Genomic DNA, 14,762 nt, shown 5'->3' on the forward strand with positions numbered 1-14,762 from the left:
TATATCCCCATGTTTTATTATTTTCATTGTACTTCATTCTTTTATCTCTGATCTTCCATCTGGTATCATTTTTCTTCTTTCTGAAGAACATTCTTTAATTAGTACATTTTCTGCTCTAAAGATTCACTCAGTTTTCATTTGTCTGAAAATATTTTTATGTCATTTTCATTCTTGGATACATTCATTGAGTATAAAATTCTAAATTTGAAATTATTTTGTTTCTGTACTTTGGAGAAATTCTCTTGTCTTCTTCCTTGTGTTGTTATTGTCCAGTAATCAGCTCTTAGTCTAACTGCCCCTTTGAAAGTGATCTTCACCTATTTTGAAGAATATTTTTTCCTTTGGTTTTCTACAGTTTGGCTATTATATGCTTATAGTGCATTTATTTGTATTTAGTCTGCTTTGTATTCCCAGGGATTCTTTACCCTGTTCCTTGATGTTCCTTGTCAATTTTAGAATAGTCTCAGTCAAATACTATCTCTGCTCTCATTCTCTCCCTCTTTTCCTTTTAACACTCCAATTGGTCATATGTAGGCCTTCTCATTGACTCTCCTTTGTCTCTTAGTTTTGTATTTTTCCTCTTTTTGTCTTGCTGTTCATCTTCTGGATTTTTACCTATATTCTTTCCTCAGCTCTGAATAATCTCTTATTAAATCCAACCACTGAATTTTAATTTCTATTAAATTAGTTTTAACTTTTATTAGCTCTATTATTTAAATATCCAATTGAGTTGTTTTGTCACTTCCAGTTTTAAGCAATATTCTAAATTTTTCAAGTCTTTGAGCATAAAAAGATAGTTGTTTTAAAGTCTATGTCTGATGACTTCAATATCTGATATCTGTGTGCCTATTCTAATTTCCCCTCCTTTTTTTTCTTATTGTCTTGTTGCACCTAATTATTTTTATTAGGTTTCAGAAACCTTATTCTAAAATGTATTTATTTAAATCATTTTAAATCTAGAAAGGTGTTATCTTCTCTGAAAATTTTATCTGTTTGCTTCAGCCAGGCTAATGGAGGCACCAGTCATTCAGGATCAACTAATAGCAAGTTCAGAAACTGAGATGTTCAAATCTAAGCTGCAGTCTCTGTGAGATCCTGTCTACTACAGGCTGACCATTATTCTTAGCATGTGGCCCTTCGGAGTCCCAACTAAAAGTAAGAGGACTTGCTAGGTCCTCAATGATAACTCCTACTCCTGGCTCTAGAAGGCTGTCAAAAACACCATTTAGCCTCCTAAGCTCTCAGCACCCTTTTAGAATCAACAAATGCTACCAGGAGAAAAGTGGCACCAAACACTGGGTTCACCTTCCTGGCCCAGTGCTGCTTCTCTGCCTTGATAGTTAGCCCCTCCTTTAAGCAGAAGAACATATACTAAAAACATAGTAAGCTCTTTGAAAGAAGGCAATTAAATCATGATCTTCATGCAACATGAGGAATATTCAGGATATTCCTGGGCCCTTAAAAATATTGTTCATTGTTACTCTGCCTCACTTGTTACCTTCTCCTAAGCTCACCGAAAATAGTAAGCTTACACACACTAAGAAATGGGCAGTTTTATTGAGATTCATGAGGCAAGACTGAGAGCATTTGATCTGAGACAACAAGAGGCAAAAAGATATCAATAAGGCCACCAGCACATCAGAAAGACATACAGAAGGATTTTGTTTTTAAATTTTCACATTCTCTCATAAATTCTTTTTCTTTAGCTTTTAAGCCCAGTGCCCAGCCTCTTGCCAATGTTATAACTGAAGCTGCCTAAGCTGCAAAGTTGTCATGCTCTAGTGGAACAATTGGCTGCCCAACAGTCTCTGGGGGTTGCAGGTAGACTCAAGGGTCCCTGCTTCCTTGGACTACAACACGGTCACTGGAATCATAACTGTAGCTGAGTATTAACTCACTAAGGATGTTGCTTGTGAATTCCTTAGTACTGATCTTCAGGAGTTTAAAACATCTTTTACCCACCAGGGATTTTCAAAATATGCTGATCTGGTTTGAGCATAGATTTATAATGCAGTTTGGTACACAATAAGAAACTATATACATTTCTTGGTAATCGTGCAGAAGACAATTATTTTGGGAGGGAGAATAAGTTCTATTAATTAGCCAGTCATTTACAACTCCAAACTCAGCATCATCTCTCATTTTGTCACCTACTTAGACCTTCTGGATTCCCTAAATTCAGGGAATATACATATCTAGTATAGGTTTTCTCAATTTCAGTACTAATGCCACTTTGGGTAGGATAATTCTTGGTTTGGGTGAGTGCTGGTCTGTGCTTTGTAGGATGTTTAGGAACATCACTGGCTCTACCCACTAGGTGCTGTAGCACAGCCCTCCACCTTTTGTGATAACTAAAAATGTCTCCAGAAAGTGGCAGAACCACTGCTCTGAATTTCATCTAGCTCTGAGATTGGATGCTGAGACAGCCCAGAATGCAAACATTCACTTCCTCTACATGGCATTGGTAGGGTAAGCAGAGGAAGAAAATAAAGAAAAGGAAGTTGAGAATCAAAGTGGAAATATGTAGCATTTACTGAGCGCGCACTATATACTATGTACCAAGCACTATGCTGAAACATTACAAAAGTCATCTCATTTAATCCTGACTAAATCCCTACTCCTAAAATAATAATGCCAAATTTTATTAAGAGCTTACATAGTGCCAGACATTGTACAGAATTAAATATTTTACATGAAGTATCTTATTTACCACAAACATCCCCAATCTACAATATTTAAGCCAAGCTCAGAAAGTGAAATATTCCAAAGTCACACATCCACTAACTGATGAGGTCTGAATTAAAATCTAAGCCTCTTTACCTGAGAACCTAAAACTGGCTCTCCTGAAGAACACCCCTGCTCTCCTCTTTGTAGGTCCTACACACACACACACAGAGCTCAGACACGGGCTCAGCTGCACTTGGGAAATCATCCCTGCCAAGTCCATTATTCCTCAGGGGATGGAAAGGTGCAAGGGGTGTTATACACCCCACGGCACTGAGCGGGCTCTATCGGACTGGATTTGAGTTTTTTGAAGCGCACATCATCCCCCTCCTCCTCAGACACAGGCTTTACATTGAGTCCTTTTCCAAGGAAGACTTGCAAACTCTGCAATCACTCACATCTACATCATGGGTCTGCTAGATTCGAGGATGGCAAATTCATGTCCACATCCAGTAAAACTCTCAGCTGGCAGAGGGGAGGCTCTCGGTGGTGGGCCACCCTCGCCTGCAGCTCATTCTGGAGACTTCGTGAAATGCTTCAGTGAGATCAGCTTGAGCTTAGCACCCTGGGCCTGACAGCCCTGCCACATGCACCACCTTTGGAAGCTTGTTCACTCCTTGGCCCCACCTAGAACCTTGTCAGTGTGAGGCTTCTAGCTCCCTCACTTCTGTCAGTCACCTCTGAATCTCCTCCCCCATCCTCCAGTGCCTTACAGAGGAAAACATTAAAAGCATCCTCTTGGTAGAATATCAACTAGAGTTCTGAAAACTCTAAATTCTATGAAATATTTCTCTTTCTTATAATATCTTTTAGTGAGCAGATGAAACTCCAGGCCATTACATCATATTCCAAGAGGTGCTTAGGATCAGTAAAAGACCTATGAGTGACACATGTTTAACACCAGTTTACACATAGTAGCTGTTTAGAAAAGTTCACCCTGAAAGTTGTACAGAAGGAAAAACACAGGCCCTGATATTTGTCACTCCCCCGTAATAGAACCTTGAAGTGGGGGATCAGCCACTTACTGAAACTGTTACGTATCACAGATTCAGAAACACTGTTGTGATTGATAGAGCTCAATCACTCTTCACCAAAATGGAATTCTGGGACAGCTGAGGGCTCCTTTGCACAGAACTGGAAGGAAGAATGTTCCAGACAGAAGCCTACACTGAGCATCGAAAGGAAGGCAGGGAGAAGGAATCCACACCTTTCCAACTGCCGAGAAGGATGACCGTGAAGGGTCACAATTAGTTATCTGACTCAATGCAGACCTAATTGGATCAATCAAAGATCTTAAGGCTCCTTGATTTAAACTATTCTGTGGCTCCAGATGGCTTCTCTCTCACTGGTGGATTTCCTAGTTCTTTTTTTTTCAATTTGTTTTAATTATCTTTTTTTTAAGTTAATAGATCACACAAAACGTTACATTAAAAAACATAAGAGTTTCCCATATACCCCATTCCCCACCCCCCACCCCCATCAATTTTAATTGTATTTTTTAAGATACATAGATCACAAGAAATGTTACATTCAAAAAATATAAGAGGTTCCCATACATCCCCCATCCCCCCTCACCCCACTCCTCCCATATCAACCACCTCTTTCATCATTGTGGCACATTCATTGCATTTGGTGAATATATTTTGGAGCACTGCTGCACCACATGGATAATAGTTTACACTGTAGATTACAGTCTCCCCAGTACATTCAGTGGGTTATGACTTCATTTCTACTCCAAATCAAGCAGTAATTCCATAATAAATGTGAAAACTAGGTAAGCACAGGAAAGGATAACACTTCTCTGGAGAGACCTGTGTCTCGATATGGAAAAAATGACAGTGCATGGCAAAATTGTAAATACTATTCTCCTTTCCTCTAACAAACATTTCAAACAGCCCAGCTTGCCAAAATCAAGCAGATACTAGAGCCATAAACTAAGTAAGTCTAAACTAAATTTTGTGGGATTCACATTTTTTAAAATGACAGTGAGGAGCCAGAAATTGGAAAGAAAATAAGTCCAATTTATTCTTTCACCTCCTCTGGCATCACTACTGTTCAAAGAATTCAAAACTTCAAAATATAGCTGGGGGCCACAGTAACCCACAAACTACATGAGAGGTGGGCTTTATTTTCTTGAACATAAGAATCATGTCTTATTCTCTAGCACAGAACACAAAGCCTGCCATATAGTACCTGCTTAATAAATATCTGAGCACTATTCATTGTCTAAAGACTCAAGGGAAAGCCCCATCTGAATTCCGAACTAAGAAGATGCATGCTTCCCGACAGCAATGTTGTGTTTGTTTTTACCTCACGGACATTGTGCGCTAGGTTTCCCTGGCTGCTGAAGAGCTCTTAGAGAACATCTTTGGCCCTCCTTAGTGAAGTGTAGAGTCTTTATTGAAAGCCTGTTTAGTCTCATTCCTTGTCCCATTTCATCTCTCCACCCAGTTTTTTTTCTCTTTTGGCTTCTCTACAATTTATCTAAAATTTATGTACTTTTTGTGTTTGAGATATCTATATCTAGCACACATTAGAGACGCTCAATAAATACTGATTGGATTTCATTATACTTCTAAGCCCTCTCTGAAATAAGGCACTTCCCTTTTTTAAAAAAAATGAATTAAGCACAAACACCTCCTTTGAGGTGATCCTGAGAAACTGATAGTGCCCTTCCCACCATCATAAGGAAAAAGAGGTTGACCAGTGAGGTTATTCAGCCTCCCTCGCTGCCCCCACTTCTCCCTACATCTTTTATTTTTAGGATGAAACCATGTCACTTCTTGCTTCACACATGCCTAGTGAAGCATGTCTAACCAGAGTCCAAAAGGTAGTTTTTCAAAACTTCTGTCCATCATGAGAATAAAAATAACTCGATTGACATAAAAAATTCTGGAAGTGGGACTAAGAAAAGGACATTTTCAATCACTTTCCAAAGAATTGGAAAGAATATTCACTTGCTGGCTCTTTGTTGCCTATGTAAGAGAAAGGATGATCAGAAAAAGTTGCCAGGATCCAGGATTCTCCACCTGGAGAGGAAAGGGTCATGCTCATGGAGACCATCTCCGTCGTTTTCAATTCTACAGAAGAGATCCTGTCTTTCAAGAGTCTAAGGGATTTGGGAAAGCAGTAAAGTTTATTACAAAACTCAGGATTAAGAAGAGAGATGTGAGTATTAAATCTTCCACTGAATGGTTGCCTCAGAGGTTTAGTATTATAAGTTTATATATGTTAAGGCACAAAAGAGAGAACATCTATAGAGTAAAAATAACCCTGGTAAACATGTTACTCTTTTGATAGTTACTTAGGCGACTTTTGTATATAAAATTACATTCACAAAGTATATAAAATTGTCACCCGTAAGTTCCTTTGTGTTACATACCATGCAGAAGCTGAAAATTAAATATTTCCTACTTCTCACCTCCTACTGAAAAAAAGAACAATCTAAAATGATGGGATTTTTATCTTTTCTATTTACATTATAATTTTTCCACTAAGTATAGATCACTGAGTAAAGATTCCAGAAATCAGTCACATAAAAGTATCCTTCAGATGTATGATTAAATCATAAGATATCCAAACCTTTACTCCATATTCATACCAGCCTCATACACATGGCTATAGTTTGAGTCTCCCAAACAGAAATATAATATCCTAATGTAGAACTCAGCCAAATCTCCTCGGATTAAAAGCAAGAAAGATGAGACAAGAACCAATGAACATGACTGCTCTTATGAAAACCATGTAACTAGTGATTTTGTCCTCCTTATGGGTTTCATAGTTTAGTCTGTGGCACTGACTAAGGACCATAGAAGATCAGGGGGACAAAAGTGGCATGCCAGTAGGAAAGATGTTAATCAAAGTCTGTTGATGCTTTGTGCATATTCATCATTTAATCCTCACAAGAACCCTACCAGGAAGGCTCCACTAACCCCACTATATGGATAAAGAATTTTATGCTGTGGAGGCAAGTAACTTACTTACAGTAACACAGTAGCCCAGATCTCTTGAATACAAGTCAGGGCTCATTTTACTGCCTGTTCCATTAATTATCACAAAAGATTAAGATTAACCAAACTATATGGATGATTTACTATGACAGAATTTTCAGAATTTAGTAAGAGCCCAGTGGGAGTCATTTTTGAGTGTTAAAAGGTAGAGGGTGGCAAGGTCAGTGAGAGGAAAAAGCGCAAGGACAAAAGATCTTTTCTCCATTGGCAAGTGCCAGTTGCACCTACATGTGGGAATGGCCCTGAGGACTGATGGATCGTGCATGGAACATGCCACATCTGGCATGTGAGACCCTGATGGCTGAAAACTTTAATAAGCAGTTCCACTAATACAATCTTGATAGACAATCTCAAAGACAATTTAATATCTTGTTTTATTTGGAAGAATCTTACCTAGTGACAGCATTATGGTCATTTGGCTGACAAACCTTTCTTTGAAGAAATTTAAAAAGCCAAATCAATTCCCAAGAGCATAATAAAAGGAAAAACTCCATTTTTAATGGGTTACCATTTTAATTGAGATCATTTCAATAACTTAGTACCATTAGTCACTGAAACTACTAATATAAACAACCTTGGCACAAAAACGTACAGAGACCTGATATATTTGTAATCTAAATTGGCTCAATTTGAATTCAACCACAAATAGCCTGTCTGACTTTTTTTAATGCTTTGCTTAAATAATTTTTTTTAATCTTAAAAATATGATGTGGGAAGATTTGAAACAGACAAAAATAAAGGCATCCCCACACTGCCCTAAATTCTTTTGATCCAGGGTGCATCTATCTGGTAAAAAAAATTGTTTCACAGGAGTCATAGACCAATTTTCACACTAAGTTATAACTCACTGAGAATTCTGCTTTCCTGGAGCTACTTTCAGACTCTTAATGCTGTGCTAAGACCAGCTCTTGGCTATACACTCATTTATATTCTTAGCTGATTAAACTTCAAGGTATCAGCCAGACCCTGCTATGAGCACATCACTTTGACCCTGATTTACGATAAATGCCAGCATGCTCATCTTCCATTCTCAACCAATTCAAATATCTTCATAATGTTTATAGTCAAATAATCCAATGATTACAATTCAGCAAACAATGCAAGTTGCCCACATGCCCACTAATAAAGTCGGGGGGAAGAAAAATCCAAACATCTTCTGTTAGTGGAAATGCATTCCATTTCTTTCATCTTTTTTTCCTGTGAAATCTACAGGTCTGAATTGTTCTGGAATTTTAGGATCGTATCCCAAAGCTCCCATAAGTGCACCTTAAAATTCACCCAGAGCCTACTCACTGCTGTCTTTGTTTACAGTTGTGTGGGTTGTGCACCAGACACCCAAATGGGACCAGTCACAGTGTGAAAGCCATAATTGTGAATATTAATAATCACAATTTACAAAGAAAAAAATTGTTTAAGTCACAATTTCTGGTAAATGGCAGTAAAATATGATTTTATTTTCATAAAATCAGTTTATTATGATAATTTTCCAACAAAAAAAGTGTTTTGAAGAAGCATAATTTTGACAAAAAACACACTTTATGGATTAGCAGTGATCCTGTCAGAAACCAGTTTAATTGAGAGGTCAGTCAAATCAGTCATTTGAAATTGTGTATAAAAAGGAACAGAATATTTTTTCCTACTGGAAGGAGAGAAAGTTAACCAAAGGACCACTTAGTCCCGCAAAATGGGACAAACCACTTTTTCCTCAATTTTTAAAAACTTAGATTCATTATCGTATCAGTTCTGTCACTGTGTAAGTTTGGCCTTGCTAGCATTTGTCACTGTTCTGTGTAAGAAAGAATTCTTCTCCCTAGAGATTGCTTTTTAATTAGAATAATGTTTTCAAAAATAAATCCAATAACTAGATTTTCCAAAACTACTAAGAAGTTCTTTAATTCCATCTGTAGCCAGAGAAGAGAGACAAAAGATGGAGAAAGGAGGAAAAGGAAGAGGGAACAGAGAGGAAAATATGAAGTAGGAGGGAGGAGGGAAGAGAGAAAAATTAAGGGGGTGGGGACAAAGCATAAAAAGTGCATAGAAATGGGAGCTGGTGAGGCTCGGTGGTCCAATGCCTGCTTCCCACATACAAGGTCCCACATACTAGGTTCAATTCTCAGCCCCATTACCTCAAAAATAAATAAATAAATAAATAATTTTTTTAAATTAAAATGCATAGAAAGAAGAGAGACATGTAGAAGAGAAAGAGCAAGAAATTAAAAAGTGGTAAAAAGATAAAGGAAAGATATAAGTTTTCAGATGACTGGAGGTTGAAGAGTAAACTAATTTGGTTCGGTTTTATTTATGTGTTTATTTTTGGTTTATGAGAAAAGATGCTTTGGCATGCTAAATGAGGCATGAACCAGTCACCATAGTTATTTAATATCCTTGTATTTTCCACAATTCTTTCTTAGCAGGTGACCAAGGTGACATGGCTGAATAAAACTAAGCCAAGCCAAAAAAGATAACAGTAAACTATTTTCTCTGAGAGAACTGTTAGCTTTTGTTATTACATGGACAAATGTAAACAGATCAAAGATAAAGAGATTGATACACTGATTCCATGGTAAAGAATGTTTGATAGGGAATAGAATTAAAGCCCACCACACTTAGCTATGGCCAAAAAAAAAAAAAAAAAAAAGAAATACATTAGGAGTCCTGATTTTTTTGTTAAAATTAAACAATGCATGGGTCAGCTCTCAAGGAACATCTTGGTTGGATACCTAGATCATTTTCAATAAGGTATGATTTCCTAGGGTGTCTGGAGGGACCCGTTGTAACGTGAAAAGAATAACCACCATGGTTATTACGAAGTTGCCGATCCCTCCTGATTTCAAATACCCCACGCCCATGCCCACACACATAATATTCCAGTATTCACTGGTGACAGTTTATCTCATTCTCCACAGTGCTCCTATATACCCAAGTGTGGAAAAAACTTTGAAGAATCCATGGCCCTGGTGAATGTTGTCATGGAAAACTTCAGGAAGTATCAACACTTCTCCTGCTATTCTGACCCAGAAGGAAACCAGAAGAGCGTCATCCTAATGAAACTCTACAGTTCCAACGTGCTGTTCCATTCCCTCTTCTGGCCGACGTGTATGATGGCTGGGGGCGCGGTGATCGTTGCCATGGTGAAACTCACACAGTACCTCTCCCTGCTCTGTGAGAGGATCCAACGGATCAATAGATAAAAGCAAAAGTGGATGAGATCATTTTATTTAAAGCTCAAATACTGTTTTCTTTCATTCTTCACCAAAGAACCTTAAGTTTGTAATGTGCAGTCTGTTATGAGTTCCTTAATCTATTCTTATACGTAGAGCAATAATGCAAAAGCTGTTGTATATGCAAACATGATGTCTTTATCATTCAGGAGAAAAAATAACCGGTTTTTCTGTGGTGTGTTGGTTATTTTCATAATCTTGTTTTGATGCTGGAACTAGTACTTCCTTCACTCATTGTACCAAAATAGGGTTCATTTATTCATTTGCCAACCTTTGTGGAGGAATGTAGACAATATTAATGAGATGAGGTCTGTGCTCTGAGTTGTCAGATCTCTTGGAGGCATTTCTGCAATATTTTTCATCACTCATTGTTTACTAAAGCTGCAGCCAAAAATTATTTTTCTTTTCTTACTCTAAACTGAGCCCTATAGCAAATGAAGGGACCAGATTTCCTACATAAAGGGTACTAAGCATTTTCCTTGTATTTTTACCATATTACTGTAAAGAAGGGGAAATCCAGCCAGCTATTTTTCTTTTATTACTTTTTACTCATAACTTAGATTTTCAACTGATTTCCAAAAAATAAGACATTTTCATTAGCCAATTCTATAATCTCTTCCTGTGATTTAAAAAGAAAATGAACAGAGCCCTTTTCCATTTAAGACCCTGCGACTGTGTGAGGAGATGACATTTACAAGAGTTTCATTACCTATGAACTGATTGATTGTTGGTGGATGCTCCATTACAATCCTGGAGAGTCTATGTTACTAAGACAAATGTATGAAAATCCTTATTCCATTTCAAATGAACTATTAGGTGGTGAAATTAATGTCCCACTTGCTGGTCAAGACTGGTGGGCTGTTTTCAAATGGGTAAATCTATTGTGGTATATTAACGTGTTGGAATATTGCTTTTTGGGAATTTATGTTTAAGTTAATGTCAAGTCTCTTCTTCTGACAGGTGTTCTCTATCGGGATTTTAAAGCTATGTGCACAGTATACTTGTCTCTTTTACATGTTTTATTTTTCTATTTTCAAGTCCCTTTTCATTGTTATATTTTATACACAAAATGGACCTTTTTTCCCAACACATACTTGAACTTAATAATAGATTTTAAGGAAGCCTTTGTTCACATTGCCATTTACTTATTGTGTTTGGGGGAAATATGAATGATTGATTTTAAACAAAAGCATTCCATCTTTTATTTAATATCAATACCAAAAGGAGAAGACAAACATTCCATCTTATATTTATTATCAATACCAAAAGGAGAAGACAAACATTTTTGTAATGTTGTATCAAAGATTTTTAGGTATTGTGAAATTTTACAAATCATACTTGTGGGATGAATGGAAAAACTTATCTGATGAAGTGGAACTTAATCCGCAAAATTGTAACTTGTAGTATGGCTTTTCATAAGCAAATAAATCCCAACAGTGTAATTGGGATTCCAATGTGTAATTAAATTTTTTTAATCCATTAAATCAGCAAAATTTGAATACTTCTTACATTCTGAGCTGTTAAACCCATGGTTGTCCAAAAACCCCTGATACCAATTATCTTTAAAGCTATTTTAAAGATTGTAATGACAAAATCTTTTTTTATACACAAACACACTATCTTGCGAACATTTGATTTGGAAAATATGATGGGAAACTCTTTATTCCTCTCCACCTTAAAGATATAATTGTGTAGAAAATAGAAATATCTTTGTGAACCATGAAGGAGCTAAAAATCTGTAATTGTTAATGTTCCTTGGGCTTCCCTTCAAGTGATTCAAGAATGAAACATATGTGAGTGAGGATATTAGATGAATTATTTATTTTATATGGATTTTTAATAAAATATTCCAAACTGGAGTTTCAGAATAGAATGTAGAGACTTCAAAATAATGACACCAAAAAGAAGTTAACTAATGCCTTCTTGAATCCCGATAAAGCAACATCCCTTGAGATATACACAACTAAATGCTCATTATTAAAGAAAAAATATCTGGGAAAACCATTTTAAACACATTTACATGTGTTAACTAATTGAACCCTTATAACAGCTCTTTTGGAGGGGTTTTATTACTATCCCTTCCTACAGATGAGAATATTGAGGCACAGAAAGGTTCAGAAACTTGCCAAAGGTTATACAGATACCCAAATGGTAGAGAACTGAGAAGATACCCAGTGCATATCTTTCCTATTTGGTGTTGGGATCTTTTAGATAACACTGGGAGATGCTGAGGATGAGAAGGGATTATAGTGGTGAAGAAGAAAGATCACTGAATTGGAAGTCAAAAGACTTCCCTTTGAGACATTGTGACCAGGTGACATTAGGCTTAGGCTTCTCAATTAATCTCTTGACTGCCTTGACTATGAAATGAAGGGGTGAGGCCATTTGACTTCTGAGGCCCCTTTTAATGCTAACATTCATTCCATGTGTGTAAAGGGAAAACTGAATACATTCTCCAATCCTGAGAACACAGGTCTGATTGTCAAATAGAAACTACACATATTAATCCACAGACTCAAAAACAGCCTTGTTGCTGATATTCCCAACAAGCCACTTGCCTCTTCTTTAGGGTCCAGAGCTTTTATTTACACCCACCAGAAGCAGGGCTCTAAGTCTCCACACTATTCGTCAAGGATGATTTCCCCACACAGTGTGAAAGTCTGTGCTTCCAAATCATTTTCATTATCCAATTGGCATGGCCTATCAAAACTTTAGTAATTTCAAATTCCCTGAGTTGCAATCATGTAAAAACACAGAAAATGGTAAATACACCAATACCTGCTTGCAAATCCCTATAATAAAAAGATACAATTCTATAGAAAGCCACTGGCCAAATGTTGGCTGATCGTAATGATGTGGGTAATCATAAAATATGCCTTATGTAGACCACACAACAAGATAGGGTTTCAGCATGTTACTCTTTTTCCATTGCTGTTAATGACCAAAAAATAAAAAAGGATTGTGCTTGCATTTATCCAACAAATATTATTTTATGTCTAACCAAAAACATCTTACCACAATTCTTACCAGATCTTGACACTGTAATCATTCCATTGACATGAACAGAGAGCTCTGCAGGCCAGCAAAATAATTTGAGTAAGTGACTAGAGTTAATTCTAAAGCAATGATTTGTTTCCTCGCTAGCGTAGTTAACTCTCAACTCCCCACTCAACTCTCCCACCCTCACCCCACCCCACCCCTCCACTCCAACACATAGAAAGGAATGCTGTTCAAGTGATTAAGATAGTTCTCATAGCCTGGTAGGAGAGGGGGATTGATTACTGAGGGACTGATTACTGGTTGGGCATTTTCCTTTCTTTTCTCAACTTCCACTCCCCCCGCCCTCCCTTTATAACAATTCAGTAAAATCAATCTCAGTTCTGCAGTAACCATCCATCCATTCCAATGTATGTATGATATGGGAAATCTGACACAAGGAACAAAGGGTCAGGACTCTCCTGAAAAGATTTGTCAGCATGATTTGTACAGCAGAACTGAGCAAATAACTTCTACCTGGATGAAGAAAATATTCTAGAGTTGAATCTGATCAATCTTCCCATATTTGCAGCACCTGTAAAGAATAATACAAAGTATTCAATGTTGCCTTCTCCCTCAAGAATGAGTTTATATTCTAGGAGAAGGGTTGAGAAAACACATGTGAAAAAAAAGAAGAATTTATTTTCTAATCTACATGGTTGGGGATAATATCATGGTATCAGGGTCATGGAGGGCCTCCCAAGTCCACTATACAACTTCACCATCTATAAGCAGCCCCAGAAATTGTTCATTGTCGTAGGCAGAAGTCAATTTATAGAGAAATCTTTTCCTTCTCTCCTTTCTCTTTCTCTCTCTCTCTCTTTCTCTCTCTCACTCTCTCTCTCCCCTGCCTGTCTGTCTGTCTATCTATCTATCTATCTATCTATCTATCTATCTATCTATCTATCTATCTATCTATCTCATCTGTTTTCTTCTCTGTTGGTTACTTTTTTAATCTTCATATGGAAGCAGGTTTGACCCCCAACAACTACATATTCCCAAAGGCCTTTATGTTTATAATCACAAAAGAATAGCAACAGCGTTCATGACAGTTCCCCAAGCAGCCATTTCTCCTTGTATCGCATGTCCACTACTGGGCCCAGGGGATGATAAACTCCTATTGGCCAGACTGTACAACAGGTATTACTTGCCTACCTCTGTAGTGATGGAGGAAGAACATGTGATTTGCAGTCCCACTAGGTGGCAAACAGAGAGGAAGGGGTGCTGGGCATGCAAAAATAAATGTCCACTACAGGCAACTTGGACAAATTCACACCACCAAATTCTTCTCACTCTTTTTGTTTGAAGGAGAAAAAGGTACCACATATCTGGGGAAAGAAACTAGTATTACTGAGAGGGTAAAGGAAAAAAGAAGAACTCGTGCTCAGAATTTGTTTTGCAGTTTTTTCTGTCTCCCCCAATTATCTTATACCATTTAAAAGAGAAGAAACATTTCTGATTTGAGTTAAATAAGAGATGCAGTCTTATTTTGGCTTTAGCAGGAGACAAGAGGGTCACTTAGAAAAAGATGGTAGAGGCAAGTAACATTGCAATAAGAAGGCAGAGTTTATAGGAAATAGAAACTAGTTTAAAAGAAAAGGAGTGAAAATATGGGGAAAGGAGAATGGGAACTGAAAAAAATCTAACTTAAGCAACTATTGCTATTCACCAGATACTGAGGAATTTCTCTGTGTTTTTCTTAAGGGCCTTATCCTTCGGGGTTGATAAATACCTATTAGGCCTAGCAGAGATTCAATTGCCCCATTTCCTG

At 37.3% G+C, this 14,762-nt stretch overlaps 1 protein-coding gene across 2 annotated transcripts in view; it reads left to right on the forward strand.

Annotated features, from left to right (window-relative positions):
* Positions 1-12,925, forward strand: part of KCNMB2 (potassium calcium-activated channel subfamily M regulatory beta subunit 2) — a 267,751-nt gene extending 254,826 nt beyond the window's left edge. For both annotated transcript variants that reach the window (XM_071214633.1, XM_058295367.2), the window contains exon 5: positions 9,641-12,925. In XM_071214633.1, coding sequence (XP_071070734.1) covers positions 9,641-9,925 — 285 coding nt within the window. In that variant the 3' untranslated portion in view covers positions 9,926-12,925. The remainder of the gene's footprint in view (positions 1-9,640) is intronic.
* The last annotated feature ends 1,837 nt before the right edge of the window (positions 12,926-14,762 follow it).

The sequence above is a fragment of the Dasypus novemcinctus genome, chromosome 4, assembly GCF_030445035.2.
Source record: "Dasypus novemcinctus isolate mDasNov1 chromosome 4, mDasNov1.1.hap2, whole genome shotgun sequence".
Taxonomy (NCBI): domain Eukaryota; kingdom Metazoa; phylum Chordata; class Mammalia; order Cingulata; family Dasypodidae; genus Dasypus; species Dasypus novemcinctus.